General features: G+C 41.7%; 8 protein-coding genes across 8 annotated transcripts; 3 read left to right on the top strand and 5 right to left on the bottom strand.

The window, feature by feature from the left end:
• Positions 1-164: 164 nt before the first annotated feature.
• Positions 165-1,396, bottom strand: EAE97_005357 (uncharacterized protein; the record flags this gene model as incomplete). The annotated part of the gene is made up of 3 exons (XM_038875869.1): positions 165-349; positions 409-673; positions 743-1,396. The coding sequence occupies 3 exons, from the start codon at positions 1,394-1,396 to the stop codon at positions 165-167; spliced, it is 1,104 nt and encodes a 367-aa protein (XP_038733206.1).
• Positions 1,397-2,627: 1,231 nt separating this feature from the next.
• EAE97_005356 (uncharacterized protein) lies at positions 2,628-4,610 on the bottom strand (the record flags this gene model as incomplete). The annotated part of the gene is made up of 4 exons (XM_038875868.1): positions 2,628-3,670; positions 3,720-3,851; positions 3,903-4,431; positions 4,488-4,610. 4 exons carry the CDS (start codon positions 4,608-4,610, stop codon positions 2,628-2,630), a joined length of 1,827 nt encoding a protein of 608 aa, XP_038733205.1.
• A 1,498-nt stretch (positions 4,611-6,108) lies between these two features.
• Positions 6,109-6,513, top strand: EAE97_005355 (uncharacterized protein; the record flags this gene model as incomplete). Its single annotated transcript, XM_038875867.1, has 2 exons — positions 6,109-6,273; positions 6,343-6,513. The coding sequence occupies 2 exons, from the start codon at positions 6,109-6,111 to the stop codon at positions 6,511-6,513; spliced, it is 336 nt and encodes a 111-aa protein (XP_038733204.1).
• Positions 6,514-6,716: 203 nt separating this feature from the next.
• On the bottom strand, positions 6,717-7,844 carry EAE97_005354 (uncharacterized protein; the record flags this gene model as incomplete). The annotated part of the gene is made up of 1 exon (XM_038875866.1): positions 6,717-7,844. One exon carries the CDS (start codon positions 7,842-7,844, stop codon positions 6,717-6,719), a length of 1,128 nt encoding a protein of 375 aa, XP_038733203.1.
• Positions 7,845-8,322: 478 nt separating this feature from the next.
• EAE97_005353 (uncharacterized protein) lies at positions 8,323-9,579 on the top strand (the record flags this gene model as incomplete). The annotated part of the gene is made up of 2 exons (XM_038875865.1): positions 8,323-8,392; positions 8,450-9,579. The coding sequence occupies 2 exons, from the start codon at positions 8,323-8,325 to the stop codon at positions 9,577-9,579; spliced, it is 1,200 nt and encodes a 399-aa protein (XP_038733202.1).
• A 365-nt stretch (positions 9,580-9,944) lies between these two features.
• On the bottom strand, positions 9,945-10,972 carry EAE97_005352 (uncharacterized protein). Its single transcript, XM_038875864.1, has 4 exons — positions 10,729-10,972; positions 10,603-10,657; positions 10,457-10,539; positions 9,945-10,378 (listed from the first exon to the last, which is right to left on the bottom strand). Exons 1-4 carry the CDS (start codon positions 10,737-10,739, stop codon positions 10,294-10,296), a joined length of 234 nt encoding a protein of 77 aa, XP_038733201.1. The 5' UTR covers positions 10,740-10,972; the 3' UTR covers positions 9,945-10,293.
• Positions 10,973-11,969: 997 nt separating this feature from the next.
• On the top strand, positions 11,970-14,506 carry EAE97_005351 (uncharacterized protein; the record flags this gene model as incomplete). The annotated part of the gene is made up of 4 exons (XM_038875863.1): positions 11,970-12,449; positions 12,518-13,036; positions 13,090-13,317; positions 13,391-14,506. 4 exons carry the CDS (start codon positions 11,970-11,972, stop codon positions 14,498-14,500), a joined length of 2,337 nt encoding a protein of 778 aa, XP_038733200.1. The 3' UTR covers positions 14,501-14,506.
• Positions 14,507-14,997: 491 nt separating this feature from the next.
• On the bottom strand, positions 14,998-16,119 carry EAE97_005350 (uncharacterized protein; the record flags this gene model as incomplete). The annotated part of the gene is made up of 1 exon (XM_038875862.1): positions 14,998-16,119. One exon carries the CDS (start codon positions 16,117-16,119, stop codon positions 14,998-15,000), a length of 1,122 nt encoding a protein of 373 aa, XP_038733199.1.
• Between the last annotated feature and the right edge of the window lie 678 nt (positions 16,120-16,797).

Genomic DNA, 16,797 nt, shown 5'->3' with positions numbered 1-16,797 from the left:
ATCAATCTCAGTGGCCGCAGACTGACATAGTGAAGTTTGCTTTGAAACTGACTACTAATGAAAAATCTCGAGATATGTTGAGTCTGTCATTCGACAAATACACGAAGAAACCCCCCAAATCAGGCCCTGAGCTGTGCGCTCCACGCTAATAACCATATCCCTCCTTAAACCTTCTTCCAAGTCAATTTTACTTGGTCAGCGTCTCGCATTTTCAGAAGCAATTCCATGTCACAGTCTTCAGTGACAGCCAAGGCTCTCTCTTTTGCCTTTTCTGGGGGTTCATTGACGTTTGAACGATACTCACTCGATGATGTCGTAACAAGATTGTCAAAACTGCGACAAATTCGACCTGAGAGAACTTTTGACCAGGAAAATTCTGTGGTCCATCAGACCAAGGGAAAAATGTACTAATGGCAGGAGTAATAACTTTCTCTGTGATCAATATGTTAGTTTGAGAAGTCGGATCTGGCGTAGATTCAATCCAGCGAGAAGGGTTCCAAAGTGATGGATCTTTCCAGTAGTTTGGATGCATTTGAATTCCTAGTATACTAGGCATTACTCCTGTATGGGGTGGTATGACGATAGTCTTCCCTTGTATCTGTAGCGTTTGCGGAATTTCATTGCTCCACTTTGGCAGTGCCATGATGGGCGGAAATTGTCGAAGAGTTTCGAGCTATATCGGATTCATTAGAATAGATGAGAATATAGAAGTGGAAACTCTTGAATGGGTCGAGTCAAGTACCAGTACAGCTCTACACCTGTTAAGCTTCTCAAACACCTTCTCGTATTCCAATAATTCGTCGGCAGCGTCTTTGATGACTTCTTGTAATTCCTCCGCAACCCAATCTTGAACTTCTGGATGAGCTGCAAGGAGGATCATGCTGAAAGCTAGTGTATTTGCTGTGGTATCGTGCCCGGCGAACTTTATAACAAAAATATTGCCAAAAATTTCTTCGACTGTAAGGCCCTTGAAAGGAGATTGTGCTGTTTGTTGGGATGGAACCATGTCCTCTTTCTGATGTACTCCCAAAGCTTTTCCAAAAGAAGTCATTAAAGTTCCACTGCCGACTTTACCTTCTTTGAGTAAGGTAGACTCTTCATCCAGCATATTTTCCATGTATACTTTGAAATCAGTAGCAGCCTTACCCACTAGCCTCCAAGATTTCGGCATTAAGGGTAGACACAAATATCGGAAAGGGATAAACATGATCAATATTACATTGTCCGGCACAGTTTGCAACGCATCACGATAGCTACTAGCTTCATCTGTTCCAGCTTGGGCAGAGCTACGAAACTGATATGATTTCCGAAACCCAGTTGTAGCGAGAACATTTAATGAAAGTTTGCGCGTATCTTTAGCGGTGGAAATTTCTGAGATACGGATCGCTGATTCCATGTCTCCAGTATTTCATTTGCCTGCGTGAGTGACTCCCGCCAAACGAACTTCATAATATTTTCGTTGAAGGGTGCAGCCAAAACTTTTCTGTGTCGAGGCTAATTAGTCCAGTTTGCTGTAGATATACAAGGACCGTAGACCTCGAGAAGAGCTAACAGGAATTAGCTTTCTATGGATCAACAAACCTGCTGACTGATAACTTACTGTACATCTTAGAAGGACGAAGAAATCTCCGCGCCGAGTAAATATCTCATGAATAGCATCAGGATCTGCAACATAAACGTAGATATCACAAGGAGTGACTAGTCCATATATTGGGCCATATTTCAAATGCGATGTTGCTTTGTCATGAAAATGCCAGCCTCGACGTGAATAATGACCAAAATTGCCAAAGTTTATAGGTAATTGATCCAAAACTCTCCAGAAAAATGGTTCCAAAATCAACCAGACCATATTCATTGGGTCCACTGGGAGCCGAATAAGAGGAATTCTCATCTTTGATGCACGGAGATGGTTGATTTCCATGGCAATGATACTTCATAGCAGATAACCCAGAGCCAAACCGCTAACGATCTCGGCGAACATATCGATCTGTTTTTGGAGGCTATGTATTGTTGAGAAGATTTCATCACCAATGTTGAGAAAAGAAGAAAATTTATACCTCCAAAAATGTTTTGAGGTCGTGGTTATGCGGCGAAGAGGCGTAGGTAGATCGTCTTTCGGCTGCAAGTGTATGCAATTCACCTCGAAATTTCAAAAAGTAAGACGGACATGGTGCTGGTTCGGCTCGGATACATTCTCTTTTGGTTTTTCTGAGAAATTGAAATCATTAAAACTACTTTTTACTTGCTAGGTTTTTCTTTTGGCGAAATGGTTGGCTACAAACGTCCGATCCAACCAACTGTTTGATAAAGTTGTGCCCACCAGCCAACACCTCATAATTAGATATTCATACAATCTAGATTCTTTGTTATTTAATGAGGATATCAGATGTATCTATAGATCTTCATCATATCTATCTATCTGATTCTATCATCCCATTGCATTTCAGATACCAATAAATCATTCTATGAACTGCAAAAAAAGATCTTGTTAAACGTATATTCAAAGAAGCATAAAATATTCAAACATCAATACCGCAAAATTTCTACCACTGCTTCATATCAAATGAAGTCATAACCATATTCACACATCCTCTCTTCCTTTCACCTTTCACCAAACCAAACTAAACCTAACCCAATCGACAAGCAGTAGGTGGACAGTATCCATGATTGCAACTATAACTACACAATCCCAAATAACTATCATCTTCTCCTGGTAAAGGATACCCTGCTTGATTTGTGATTGGCGGCTCAGGAATTTGAGCGCCATATGATAAACATGTACAAGGACCCGGAGGACAATAGCCGAAGTTGCAGGTAAATTGACAGAGACCGATATAATTTCCTGGACCCCAGCCTGAGGTACAGACTGTAGAGGGAGAAGGTGTTGAAGGGGCGGTAGATGTTGAGGAACTGGAAGTAGAGGAAGAAGTTGTGGTCGTAGTGGGAATCATGGATGTGGTAGATGTGGTAGATGTGGTCATGCTAGTCGATGTTGTAGTGCTAGAAGACGAAGATGTAGTTGAAGTTGCGGGAGTACTTGTGGTATTTGTTGTGGTGATGGGACTAGATGTTGACGATGTAGAGGTAGAGGTAGAGGTAGAAGTCGTGGTTATTAAAGTGCTCGTTGACGTTGTTGTAGTTGGTGGTGGTGGACCATCGTTACTAGTACCATTCAAAGATCCCACATAAGCATTGAAGTTGTACTTCTCGCACTTGTCGGCTATATTCAAACCACCATAACCATTCAAAACGGGACTGCCTTCTCTAGTAACCATGAAATACTGGTTCCCTACGCCCATGGTGAAATTGGTGGTGACGATACCAGCAGGTACGTTAATTGATACAGGAGTCTTATCTCCACTAGTAACAATTAGAGTTGCTGATTTTGTAAGAAGAGTGGTGACGAATATATCATCGGCGAGCATTTCACGTCCATTTGGAGGTCCAAGAGTATCATTCGTGCAAGTAATGCCTTTGGGAGTTGGTCGATACCAATATACAAGCTGATCTTCTGTGACAGTTGGTGTACTTACTCCGGCTTTATAAGCAGCAATATATGGTTTCGAAATTATACGCCAACCATCGTGAGGAAAGCCGTCAGCCCACTGTGATGAACCATCATCCTTATGATTTGGCTCCGCTGGAGAGATGTAGTGAGACTCGCCGAAATCTAGAATATTCGTGAGCTTAATTTTGCTTTTATGAAATATTATACTTACCATTCCAAGATATAATCTCAATGAGTGCGGGCTTCATAGCCAACATTTGATTCCATCGGTCGGTAATGAGTTCTTCGCTTATGAATACCCAGTTCTTAGAGTTAAAATGTGTCGAGAACCATGAAGAAACAGCTAAATGAAAGTTAACGATAATTCCTACATCCAAAATCATGGGTTACTTACGAGCCATATATGGCTTTCCTTTGAGATATGTAAGGAATTTATCATCCCATGAAGTTGACATTGGACCTGGGATAATGCTATTCCCACCATCTGTAGGCCACGCTAACCAAGAAAAAGCACCATCAAATGATGTGGAGAGATAACTTGCTTCAATGGGATCTTGCATCATAGGAATGGCAAAAATTGAGTGATTTGTTCCAGCTTTGACAGGTGCCCAATCAAAAGAATCTCCCACGAAGGTACTAACAACAGCTCCTCCATTATATTGCATTTGGCCAGGATGAGATGCATATTTATTCATATAATCTGTGATGTTGTTGGTGTTTCCGTTGTTCCAATATGCAAAGTCGAATGATATAAAAACATGAAATCCGGTTTCTTCAGCTGCTTGATATGCAAGAGCAAGTTGTGTGGGAGTATAGCTATCGATACTTGCGCAGTTCAAAGCGAATGCGTCAATACCGATCTCTTGTGCATATGCCATATCCATCTTCCAGTCCGATAGTTTATAATTCTCGACAATCCCGACCTGTCAAGAAACTGGTTAATATGAGTATCAAAAGACTATCGACAAGGCTAACTTACCATGAAATGAGCAAATACATATTTAGGAGATGCAGCTCGGCTCACTGTTGGTGCGGAAAAGGATAACCATGGTAAGAATGATATTGCAATCAAGGCACTGATAAGAGTAGAGTGAAGAATCATTTTGATGTTGGAAAGGAATATGGATGCGGGAAAAGCCAAAAGACACCAGGGACTATGAGAATAAACGTATTTGTAGCCAGAGTCATATTTCAGCGAGGTAATGAGCCTATGCTGTATAAATTACGACAGATGGGTTCGTTGATCTATGTATGACCAAAATTTATTGGCGCTCGTTGTGAATGATCACATATTGTACCAGTGAATAACGTCAATATGTTTTATAACTTATGAGACTTTGCGGAGAATGAAGTTATACCAGGAGTCCGCACCCCGCAAAAACTTCAAGCGATTGCAACTAGTTTGTAGGGCCTTTCGATCCCCTTCCTCTTGGAGCGAACCACGACACAAGACAAGAGCAAGGGATCACTGTGTCATCTAAGATTGTTTCCTTCCTCTCATTGCAGAAACCTGCCAAAAGCAGTCATTCCAGATTCGTCATTACCAAACAATTGGCTTTTGAAGTAACTGATTCATCGTCCTCGTCCCGACTCAACTTAAAGTCTCCCTATATTGAGACATATAATGTCGTACTCTATGCGAGAAATTTGACATCAAGCGGACAAACAGGTTACGCAGTGCGTACTTTATAATTCCGATGTTAAAGTGACATGTCGTGCACCGGGAATTAGTTATTATAATGTCATACGAAGATTATAGCTTTGAAGAAATGAAATTTGATGGATCTGACTATGATCTATCACTTTATGTAACATTAAGGAATATGCGTGACTACAGGCTCATGCTCAACATACTTGTAACCCTAAACAGCCTATTCTAATTGTTCTAGATGACAAGAGCTGGCAGAAAAGTATCAAGGTACGACGAGAGGAATGAAGACATTCTATACCAGAGTACTTTCTCAATGGTCACCTGATCGGTCCGATAGAAAGACTCGGCTGATGATTTCCTATCATCTTGACACCTCTCATGACCAACAATTGTGAGCACTGGCTCCTTGAAGTTAACAATGCCTACCTAGGTAGGTACCTACGTATCGTAGTCTTGGTGGCTAGAACTTGGTGGCTAGAGTTTGGTGGCTAGAGTTTGGTGGCTAGAAACTGGTGGCTAGAACTAACTATCGTGAAAGAAAAAGTTTGTTTCTTGCTCAACGCCTCTATAAAAAAATGGCGAGGAGCAGATATATAAATAATGACCCGGTGAAGATACTCATTTCTCAATCCAATCTTCTTCACATCGACAATTGTATGAAATAGAGATCTTACCTATCGACGCGAAATTAAATAAATACCAAATCAATGCTTCCCACAACAGTTCTAGACACATCCTGTGCACTACCATGGATAAGTAGTTGTTACTTTTGGTGTGAAGAATTTAAAGCAAATCATCTGATCTCGCGACGACATCGTTCTGCCAAAAAAGCGGTCAAGCACCCCTCCTGGACAGTATCATTATCCTCAAAATTCAGCCCCTCAAAGTCTCGTAACTTTAACAAACATACACGATTCTCTTTTTCGAAAATTCCAGAAAATCACTCAAAATGGCACCTCCATCTCAACTCGCTATAGCTACATCATCTGTTGCTCGTCTTGTAAAGGAAGAAGCTTCGTATCATAAAGAGTTGGTGTCTCAACAGGCACGATTAAAGAAATTAGAGGATGCTACTGAGGAGGATGAGAATAGAGAGTATTCTTTGAAGCAGGAGGTTAGTACCTTATTTTCTTGCGCTCTTATGCCTTCACAACTTGGGAATCAAGAACTAATAATCAAATAGCGCGCCGCAATCGAAGAAACCAAAGCAGTCTTCCCACCACTTCGTGAACGACTCGCAGACGCTATACTCAAGTTGGAGGACTTGGTTCAAAAAGGTGGTGATGAGGCAGAAGAGGAAAAGGCAAATGATGTTATCGATCAAGCGAAGAAGGCTATTGCTTCTGGAAACTAAGGATTGTGGATGACGAAATCATGATTCACGATGAATATACCCGATTTTGCGAAGCATTTATGAATGATGTCTGAGGACGAGGGTTATGATGAAATGCACAGTTTACAGCGTAAGATAATACAAATCCGTTGAGGGCATTGTTCTGATCCGGTATGGTACATTCTATTATACATAGTATTGAAAGTATTATTGATTAAAAGTACCTAAGTGGTATCCATCTTGTCACCAACTTCTCCCTCGTCTATTGATCCTTCTTCTGGTTCGTTAATCGTGACTCTTGGTGTTCCTTCTTGCGTTGAATTCATCCCATCCGCCATAGGGGTGTCGGCTGAATGTTCCATGTCCACTTGTTTAGTACTTGCATCTGTCATTGCAAAATCTTCCCCTTCTCCCTCTTCCCCTCTACGCTTTCGACTTCTAGCCCGTTCTGATCGTGTTGGAGATGCTATTCGACTTGTTGATCTACCTCTTGAGCCGGATCTTGAGCCAGACCTTGATCCGGGCCTTGAACCGGATCTTGATATTGATCCAGAAGGCATAGGTTTGGGTTTCAGTGTATCTTTCTCTGGGCTTCCTTGTCTTGGTGTTGTGTCATCACTTGTACTATTTCGTCTTTGGGGAGTCGGCCCATCACCATCTCCAACCTCACCATCTTCCTCCCCTCCGTCCATACCTTCTCGTCTTTCGACCTCTTCTTTCTCATCTCTAATCAACCTTCTCAATTGCATTCCCTCCTCAACAATTCTACCAAATTGTTCTCTCCTCTCTTTCCATGTTTCACCATATGTTCTGCTTTCTCTTTCTAACTCCTTGCACTCGTCTTCCAATTTCCTCAAATTAATTTCTTGATCCTTTCGTGGTCGCAATAACATATTATTCGTGATCTTCTCGGCCAACTCGTCGAATTTCTGTCTCTGTTCCAATGTAGTCTTCGCCTCTTCCAATTGAATTCTCAATTGAGCGGTACTATCTCTCACCGCTTGTGCTGTCTCCAAAATATGTTCCTTGTCGGCCTTATACCTCTCGCGTTCGCGTTCATTACTATTGCGAAGAAATTGAATGCGCGCGAGACTGCTGTCAAATGCTGCGAAGTCGAGAAGTACATCTTCGCGCAATTGACGACGCTCATCAAGAATCTTTTGTTGATCAGCTTCCCCAATCTCTTCATTGGTATCTAATGGTGGTGTAGGAAGTTTGCTAGGTGTAGAGACGAATCCAGGAGTGAGTAGACGTTTAGTGATGCGCTTGAAAGGTTTTTCTTCGACATTAAGAAGGCGAGATTTGTGTAGTTCATCCTCCTCTCTTTGATCTAAGAGTTGATAGGAAGCCATCTTGAAGGTATGAATTTGTCGATGATTTTCTGTTGGTCGTAATATTGATGCGGAACATTCGAAAGCTAAGAATAGTTCTACGAATTTACCACGGCCGCTAGTGCACCATAGTACATATTCTAGTCCGGGGTTCCAGATGCTAGTGACCCACCTCACTCAGTGCGGGCTTCATAATCTATAAATTCCCCCAAACTTCTTCTTTGTTCGTGATAAAGCATACTATTCACCAATTCTCAAATTTCTACAACAATTTTAATTCATTTTACTTTCAGGAAAGGATCCTGACTTCACGAATTTATCTCTATATTTCTGCCGTCCGAAAATTTCAATTTAATCAAAGTAACTCTTTTAAATCACAAACCCTTATTAATCTGTCAACCTCTCGAGCGGCCAGCCTCTCCAACACAAGTACATCTAGAGATCCTTGAGTACTCCTTGAAAATATCATACATCCCTACCTTTAACACGAAACGAAATTATGGAAGAACATACCGGTGTCAAGTCCCTGTACAGTCTTTGTAAAGCAACATGTTTGAGAAATATCAAAGGTAGGCTTTGTCTATTACTTTAATATGATTTGATCGTTCATCGCTAACATCTTTGAGATCTGTATGATATTGGATATACATCATACCAAGTAGCCTACCCTATCCTAAAGACTATCACCAACCCTGAACAACTTCACATAATCGAGCAAAAGTCTCCACACATAAAGGGTGAAACTGCGGAGCTGTGGAAAGCATTCATCGTTCGAGACATTCCGAAATGGCAAACAAAGAACTATGTGCCAAGAGATCCAACCAAGTGGGCTCAAGTGTACAAGAAATACAAAACCGAGCATGATGAGGAAGTTGCTAGCGCTCAAGCCATTCTGATGAATTCAATGAATGCATTGAAGCAACATAAACAAGATCATGTTAGCAGATTTGTCGATCTCAAACGTTTACCGAAGATTCCTAGGGATTATGGGATGCGCGCACACAATGGAGGTGTTCCTTTGACCAAGGGAAAAGCTCTTCAAAATGCCGGACCTAGTTCCTTGACTTGGGGTGGAGGTAGCAGAACAAAAATGACGGATGGTGCAAGCGTGCTGACGAAAGCTCGTCGAGAAGCTAAGGAAATGAGTCAAAGAAGTAAACTTAATACCTTGACCAGCGGATTAAGACACGGACAAGTGCAAAGGGCACCCGCTGGAATGTCTCAAGAATACAAAATTGCCAACCAACCTGCATTGAAGATTTTGACTAGACACAGGCCATCGGGTGCCAGAAGTCCCGGTGCTCTCGGTTCACCAGCTAGTGGACCTTCCCTTGAGGATCGTGAAAAGAGATTACGCGATGCAATGAGTGGTAGAAAGCCAGTTCCCAATTCTTCAAAGGAACCTATGAGTGGAGCTTCAGCCGGAACCCCGACCATGCTAGATGACGATATGTTCGGTGATGATGCGGATGATGTAGATGACCTTTTTGACGAGGATGAAGAAACAGAACCAGCTCATAAAGCGACGACCCGGCCACCGCCATCTCGCAAGATCATGAAACCAGTTGCACCATCAACTCGCATTCGTTCTTCCTCCCCACCAAACAAGGCAACATCAAGACCATCCGCACCATCTTCTCGCACGAGCTCGGCATCATCATCTCGACCAGCAACACCCGGAGCCATGATGCCTGCTCGTAGACGACCAGCTCCTGTCGATATCTTCAACCGTGGACCTAAGAAACCTAGAAGATAGACAGCGAACATTCTTTGCACATTTATTATCTCATATATCGGGGTTTTGATCGGGAAGTGGTACTTTAGAACTGGGATATTTTTTATCAGCGAGGCGTTTTGGGGGACTAAATTATTTCATGGCCATGGGTGACGACATATTTTGCTACATATCGGCAGGGCTTCTAGCATATTGGGATTTTAGGGACTGTATTATTGGTTTTTTAGAATCGAGTGGAGTTTGAAGCTGTTATATAGCTATTATATTTACCTAGTATATGAACAGCATTGTAAATTATAATTATCCATATGTATATCTTTTTATCACAAATGAGGATGTTCACATGAATGAATGAACTTCAAGAAATTTCAGAATTGTGTTTTTATGCAGAGTTTATTATTGAGACATGCGCGGTCTATTGAAAATCTAATCCCATATCAGACAGCCAAAATCGAAGTCATGCTGGCACGCAAAAAACCGCCCATTGTATAATATTCGGAGTTTTTGCGTCATCCATCAATGAAATGCCCAATCATCTGCCCATCAATGTAATCTCGTCGTATCGCATCGCATCGCATCGCATCGCATTGTATCGTATCGTGAAAAGGGGAAAAAAGAGGCATAACCAATGAAAACTTGCTCGAATGCGTAAAAGTCATGAAGAAGGAGGTGCGGGGTATTTCGGTAGGCAGCAACGCGGTCGAAAGTCGAGAGGAAAATGACATGAGAGGCTATTTAAATACCGCCGCGGAGTGCGAGAACTAAATGTAGTGTCGCTCCGGGTTCGAGTTCGTAGTCTTGTACTAGCTTGTCGTCGGCCCTGGGGGGAGATGTTAGTTGGTGGGTTGAGAAGGGGAGGGGAGGGGAAGGGAAGAGGGTAAAATGACATTGAACGTACATTTGCTTGCCACCATAAATTAAACGCTGTTGAACGGGTGGAATGCCTTCCTTCTCCTCGACCTTTTCCTTAACTCTCTCGATCTGTGATGGGAATGTTAGTTGAGGTTGTAAAGGATGGATATGGAATTATTGCGACAAACGTACCTTGTTGTCAGCTTCGACATCGAGCTCGATTTCCTTGCCAGTGAGAGTTCGGACTCTGCGAATCATTAGTATGGAAGCTTTCCAAGTATGGAGGGGGGAGTGTGAGATATATCTAACAATACATACTTGATAAGCATTCTTGCGGTGGTAAAGGTTGATTACTTCTGGGGAGGATCTCCTTAGTAGGAATAGTTTCCAATGTTCAGAGTAGGGAACTTGGTAGTGTAAGGTTGATTAAATCTTTCAAGACCGATTGTGTGTCTGAAAAACTTCTGTTCTGCAAATAGTTCAAAAGAGTTCAAGGAGAATGCAGAAGATCTTCTTGGAGATTTTTCGGTTGGAGGGGGAGTGATAATCAATTTGAATTGAGGATGAGCAGGTGGTGGGGTTGGAGGTGGAAGTGGAAGAGGTGCCGTAATTGGAGGCTGACTACTCTCTTTAGTAGGCTTGGAACCCATCTTGTTGCAGTATCGATGGGGGTAGTTCGGATTATTGTTATTCCTAAACAGAGTTTTTCCGAGGATATCACAGCTATATAATGTTTTTGGCGTTCAAACTGCACTAATGAGATCCCTGACATTCATTTTTATGGTCCAAGCTCCCATTCACCACTCACGTGAATCTTGTCTTGACATTTCCTCACCTTGTCTCATCATATCATAAACGCACATTCATGTCAATGATTCTCCAAGGAACAACCAAAATTACCGTTTTCTTATCACTTAATTCAATGTAATGTAATGTTCCATCATCTGTTAAGATCCTCAAATGCTCTGAGTATTGTATCTTTGTATCTTTGTCAAGAGTTATCAGTGCTTACCAACATGCCAAATCCTAGCACTTGGATTTTATATCAATACTTATAAGAAGAAATCATCAATATTGAGTTGGCTCTTCGAAACTAACTGCAAGATGCCATTCTTTTCATAGTTGAAATCTCTTGTTCATCCCAGACCAAGTTCTTTGAAAAAACAAAAAAAAAACATCTTACCTATGCAGAAATCGAGTAATGAAGTTTCATGCTATTGATATAGTAGAATGGTCCTTACCAGAGAAGTGTAAATGACTCTGTCTTGGTTGAATACACTATACTTCCAGTGAAGCTACCTCAAAGTCCTCCGTTTCTTTCTATACTTGAAAGAAAAGGTTCTCACTCTCGTATCACTGAGCTGGGACTGTCCGTCCTCCTTCACAGCCAGTCCTTCAAAGGACATCTCTATCGTGAATGGCTTCTCTTTGTTGTTGTGTTGACTTTTCAAAATATTCAACAAAGAATTTCCACAATGCACATCCAGGAAACACAATTGTCATTTCACAGGAAGTTTTAACGCTTCTTAACAACATCAACGTTCTCAAATTTGCCGACAATGCCAACAATAAAGTTTGGACAAGCGACAAGCACAATCTTTAATGTTGGTCGGACCAAATATGGAGAGAAGCGAGTTTATGTTCACCCACATGGTTATGCTTCTGCAGCCAGCGGGTGGTCTCCCACAGGCTACCTTCACCCTAGTGGCAATCCAAAAAAGATCGAAGAGGAAAAACGCATCGAGGAATTCCAAAAAAAGAAAATGCGCGAATTTACGGTACGGGAGCTTGTCGATTTTGACGTAGTTAGTGGTAGAGTTCTAGAAGAAGCAGATCTTGATTCAATTCCAATTCATCCTATATTCTCACAAAACATGTGGGAGAAACTCGGGCAGAGACAACGGGAATGGATTTTACAAACGCCCGAACCGATGGAAGGTGGTCATTACATCATGGATAACCCTTACATATTGAAGGAAATGAAGCCAGTTCTTACATTGGCAAGTGCATTTCTTTCTGAAATGCATACTTTACCATTTGTATGTCCCCTCTTCCACGACTTTATGAGGTAGATCTTGTGAATATGATTGATTGACTTATTTCTTAGTTGGATGCAATGCTTTTAGGACCTCGAAAACCGGTAGATCAAGGTACTTCAACGATTAAGTTTCCGGAAGGAGTTTATACATTCTGGCGCAGAGATCAAGAAACTAGGACGGCAAACGGTTCTGTAGAATGCGAGAAGGCTTTTACTAAATGTTTAAAAGCGTTACAAAGAAGAATAATTTGGGGGTTTGCCTCGGGTACCCTTATGCCATGGGATGAAGCTCCTCAAAAGAGTAATTGTCTTGGTATCACGCACTTAGGTTATGATAGTGATGACAGATCAGTCATTTGGATATTTCTGGACATGAAGCTCTGTGATTTACTATTGAGGAACGATTTGACCTCTGCGGAGAAAGCTGGTGCCCAATATTACTTAGCAATTGTCATGATTCACGAGTTAACACATGCGATTGGTTATGACTTTCTCGACGATCCGAATATTAAGATGCGTGGCGATGGGTACGAACCATATTTCGAGGATTCACCTCAGTCCGAATTGGGTTATGAAATGGAAAACAGTGTGATTTATATCAATTTGGATGAATATTGAAATACTTGGCTAATCAATATCAGGTTTTTGGTGGTATCATCGAACCAGTCTTCAAGGCACCTGCAGCTCCACTTGCATATAGGATGGGTTCCAGTTATCCCTCTTGGCTTCACATAAGGCAGCGAACTGCTGAAACAATCGTTAGGGATCATGCTGCGGACTATAATGATGTGCTATATCTTTACTTTGTTCCGATTCAAACTTTCGAAGATATGAGAAAACTGAGCTTTTGGGATAATGTTATTCGGCGGGTAAGTTCTATTGCCCACCTCTACTCTTACTACCGAATAGACTCAAGACTTTACTAACTTTTACACTTTGAAGTTTGGCTTCTCAGCAATTCATGCTCGGTCAATAAAACATGGGTGGGGATCGCTAACTATGTCTCTATGGAGTGACCAAGATAAATACGGTGTTCCCGAAAGCGCGACGATGAGGACAGCTAGATTTAAGATACATGAAGGGAGACAACAAGCTATGATTGAAGAATTAGCCAAATCTATCGCGCTGTACCAATTAAAACAACTTTCACCTTCAAAAAAGACAGCACTCAAAGTTTTAGATGATATAATGGCAAGTGCATCAAAAGAAGAAGAGTTCTATGAATTCACTCAGGAGCAAGAAAAAAACCTCTCCGCAATACGTGAAGCTTGCATCGAGCTGCAGAATCCATCAAGTGCTGCTGATGCAGGACAACGTGGTGAAGTAGCTTTACTGCTTATCCCAAAGCTCGAGCAAGCAATAGTAGCCCACAAAGAAACTTTCGTTCTTCTAGAAGCCTCGGAAGCATTTAGGCATGGAAAATTTCGAGATCGTCGCGCCACGCTTTTTCGTTGGAATGTCGGTACTCGTAGGTTGCTCAATGATATACTTAGCGGAGTGGACGAAGCACCAAATAAAGATGAGAATTTAATCGCAACTCTTGAACAACTCGCCCAGCTCCTTGCCCAACTCGAAGATGTGCGGTTGAAAATCTTCCCCCCATTACCTACTTGGACAATTGGGCTTGAATTTAAGCCCGAGGGAATCGCAGAATTGAAACAATGGCCCGAGAATTTCTTCGCCAGAGAACTTGCGGAATTGGATTTCATGTATTCTCTCTACACTGCAGCGTTGGAACCCAATTTGAGTAGATGCCGTGCTTTGGCAGCAAATAGGATGGCAAAAAATCAGGGGGCGTCGTCGATATCCTTTTATTGTCGTTTTGTGTGTATGAATGTGGCGGTGGTGGGTAGTGACGAGTGGATGGAGATGGATTGGGAAGAGAGGAATCGAGTGGTGGAGGAGAAGTTGCAGTGGTTGAAAGTTATGAGAGAGGGTTGTAACGAGTTGTGGGGGGATACTTTTTCTGAGGGAGAATATAGAGATGGAGAGGAGAAGGAGGAGGGACAGGTTTTAGGGGACTGGGAGGGGGAGGGTGGAAAGGTAGGGTGATTTTTTGGTACAAGGGGGTTTGTATGGTGGTTTTGGAAATTGTGGGATTGAGGAATGATATTTGGTGTAATTCTTATTGTATCTATAAAATCTTGCTACTATGATTAAATGTAATTGATTCTGATTTTTGAAAGTTTTATTTTTAAATGATATCTGCTCGTTTGATTCATTTTCTGTTTCTGGTTATTACTCTTGAAGCCGATGGGTGTCAGTCATGCATTTAGAAACATGTGTAAAAGCAAAGATTGCTATGCTAGACTTTCCCTGTTGATGGATGAGGATTGCCTCGGAAGTATAATTTTCAACGTTCAAAGTTCAAAGTTTCGACTTGGTGGTTGTATTTATCACATCGGCGCTACATGCACAAAAATGTAAGCACATGCTAAGGTTTCATACCTAGAATGTGACACGGATCACATTTCCATTTCCTCTATGATTTTCTAGATTTCTACATTAATTTGTACCCAATGATTGAAAATGAGACAAATGAATGCTAATCAGATAAACACTCTAGAAAATTCTCCCAATGCCATTATCGCCATAGCCTGCCCATATGGCATACTTGTCCTATCAATATCAATGTAATGCTGTAAGGTATGGCCCATTGCTGTCCCGAAACTGACATCTAGTAATTCTCCTTGATCATTAACTTTTCCTAACACAGCTTTTATGGCTTTAATCGCACAATTCTGATATTCCTCCCCTTCTATGTATCGCATTCTTAATGCTTTCAGTATACCATATGCAAATCCAGCTGTAGAAGAACTTTCAACATAAGATCCTGTATCTGCAGATTGATCTAGAAGGGTACGCCATAATCCATCGTCTTCTTGATATTGAACCAATGCTTGACACTGCGCTTCCAGGGTATCGATGAGATGAATACGGAATGAATCATTGGTTGGCAAGTCGAGCAATTCCAACATTTCTGGAATGACAATTGTTAACCAAGAGTTACCTCTCGCCCACAACGCCTTTGCAAAATTATGTCCTCCATCTGCAAAAGTCCATCCATGAAAGAATAATCCGGTCTTGGTATCAAAAAGATATTTGATATGAAGGAGAAACTGCCTTTTTGCTTCCTCCACGTAGTGAGGTCGATTTAAGACTTTCCCAATCTTCGCTAATGGAAGAACCGTCATCATTAGTGTATCGTCCCACAATTCTTGAGCGTTGGTCGAGTTGTATGTCATGTGTGACATTCCACCATATTTTGTTCGTGGAAGCTCATACATTGCCCATTCCGCCCAGTTCTCCAACCATGGCAAGAACTTATTGACCTTTTTCTCTTCATACACGTATGCTAGCGTCAGCATCGCGGCTACTGTGTTGATATTCTTGGTAGTTCCTCCTTCATCAAAACGGGTTTGAAACCACTTTTCGATAATCTCCAGGGAGTCTTGAGAACCGGTGAGACAGTGATCTTTCCAAAGACCATAAAGTCCAATACCATGTGTCCACTCCCATCCTTGCCATCCTTTGGTATCTATGACTCTGCCGTCTTCCAATTTCAATAGAAATTTTCCAGATTCATCCTTGATATGAACCATTTGAAAAATCAAGGAGTCGATGGCCTTTCGAACATCGCTCGAAGCAACATTGTAGATTTCTCGCGGCATTTTTGTCTTGATTGTATTGAAATCAATGGGATTTGAATTCTCTGGACTTGACAATTCTCACTCCTTCCACTCATAATATATCTACTCTTGACATCCGGCATGATTTCTGCCGAACCCCGAACTGTCAGCCCTTGGCAGATCCCCCGCGTTTATCCTTACTAGTCTTTCACGTGACATTCTTTACTGCTGCTTTATACAACGGAAACCACCGAGCCATCCCACCTCTGTTTGTTGCTCGCTTTTTCGCCTGATCATTAAAGTAAGATTACATTGCGTTCATCTCAAGCCCAGCCCTTGATACGATGCACTCATCATGCATACATGGCATCAACATTAAATACCTAATGCAAGTTGCCATTGCTATCCAGTGAGATCCAGCTCATGATTTCCGAATTCTTCTCGAATCAATACCAATATGATTCTACTGCAATTTTTTGAAAATCTCATGGATTCATTCCAATTTGTTCGGGTAGCCACAGAAATTTGAGCTCGTTTGCCTAATTTGAAAGACATATTAATGTTTGCTTTACTGTCGGTATGGGAGGCGCAGTCTTCTGCCACAAGTTCTTGCTGGAGTCGCCGAGGAAGTTGATTCAACGGATTGAGGCATTGCTTCTTGAATAGCTTTGCTTTGGTAACAAATCAAATGACTTCACCTCGGAGAAGCACACTGGAGCT

The sequence above is a fragment of the Botrytis byssoidea genome (genome assembly GCF_014898295.1).
Source record: "Botrytis byssoidea strain MUCL 94 chromosome Unknown BBYS_009, whole genome shotgun sequence".
Lineage (NCBI taxonomy): Eukaryota > Fungi > Ascomycota > Leotiomycetes > Helotiales > Sclerotiniaceae > Botrytis > Botrytis byssoidea.
This window is presented reverse-complemented; position numbering and strand designations above follow the sequence as displayed.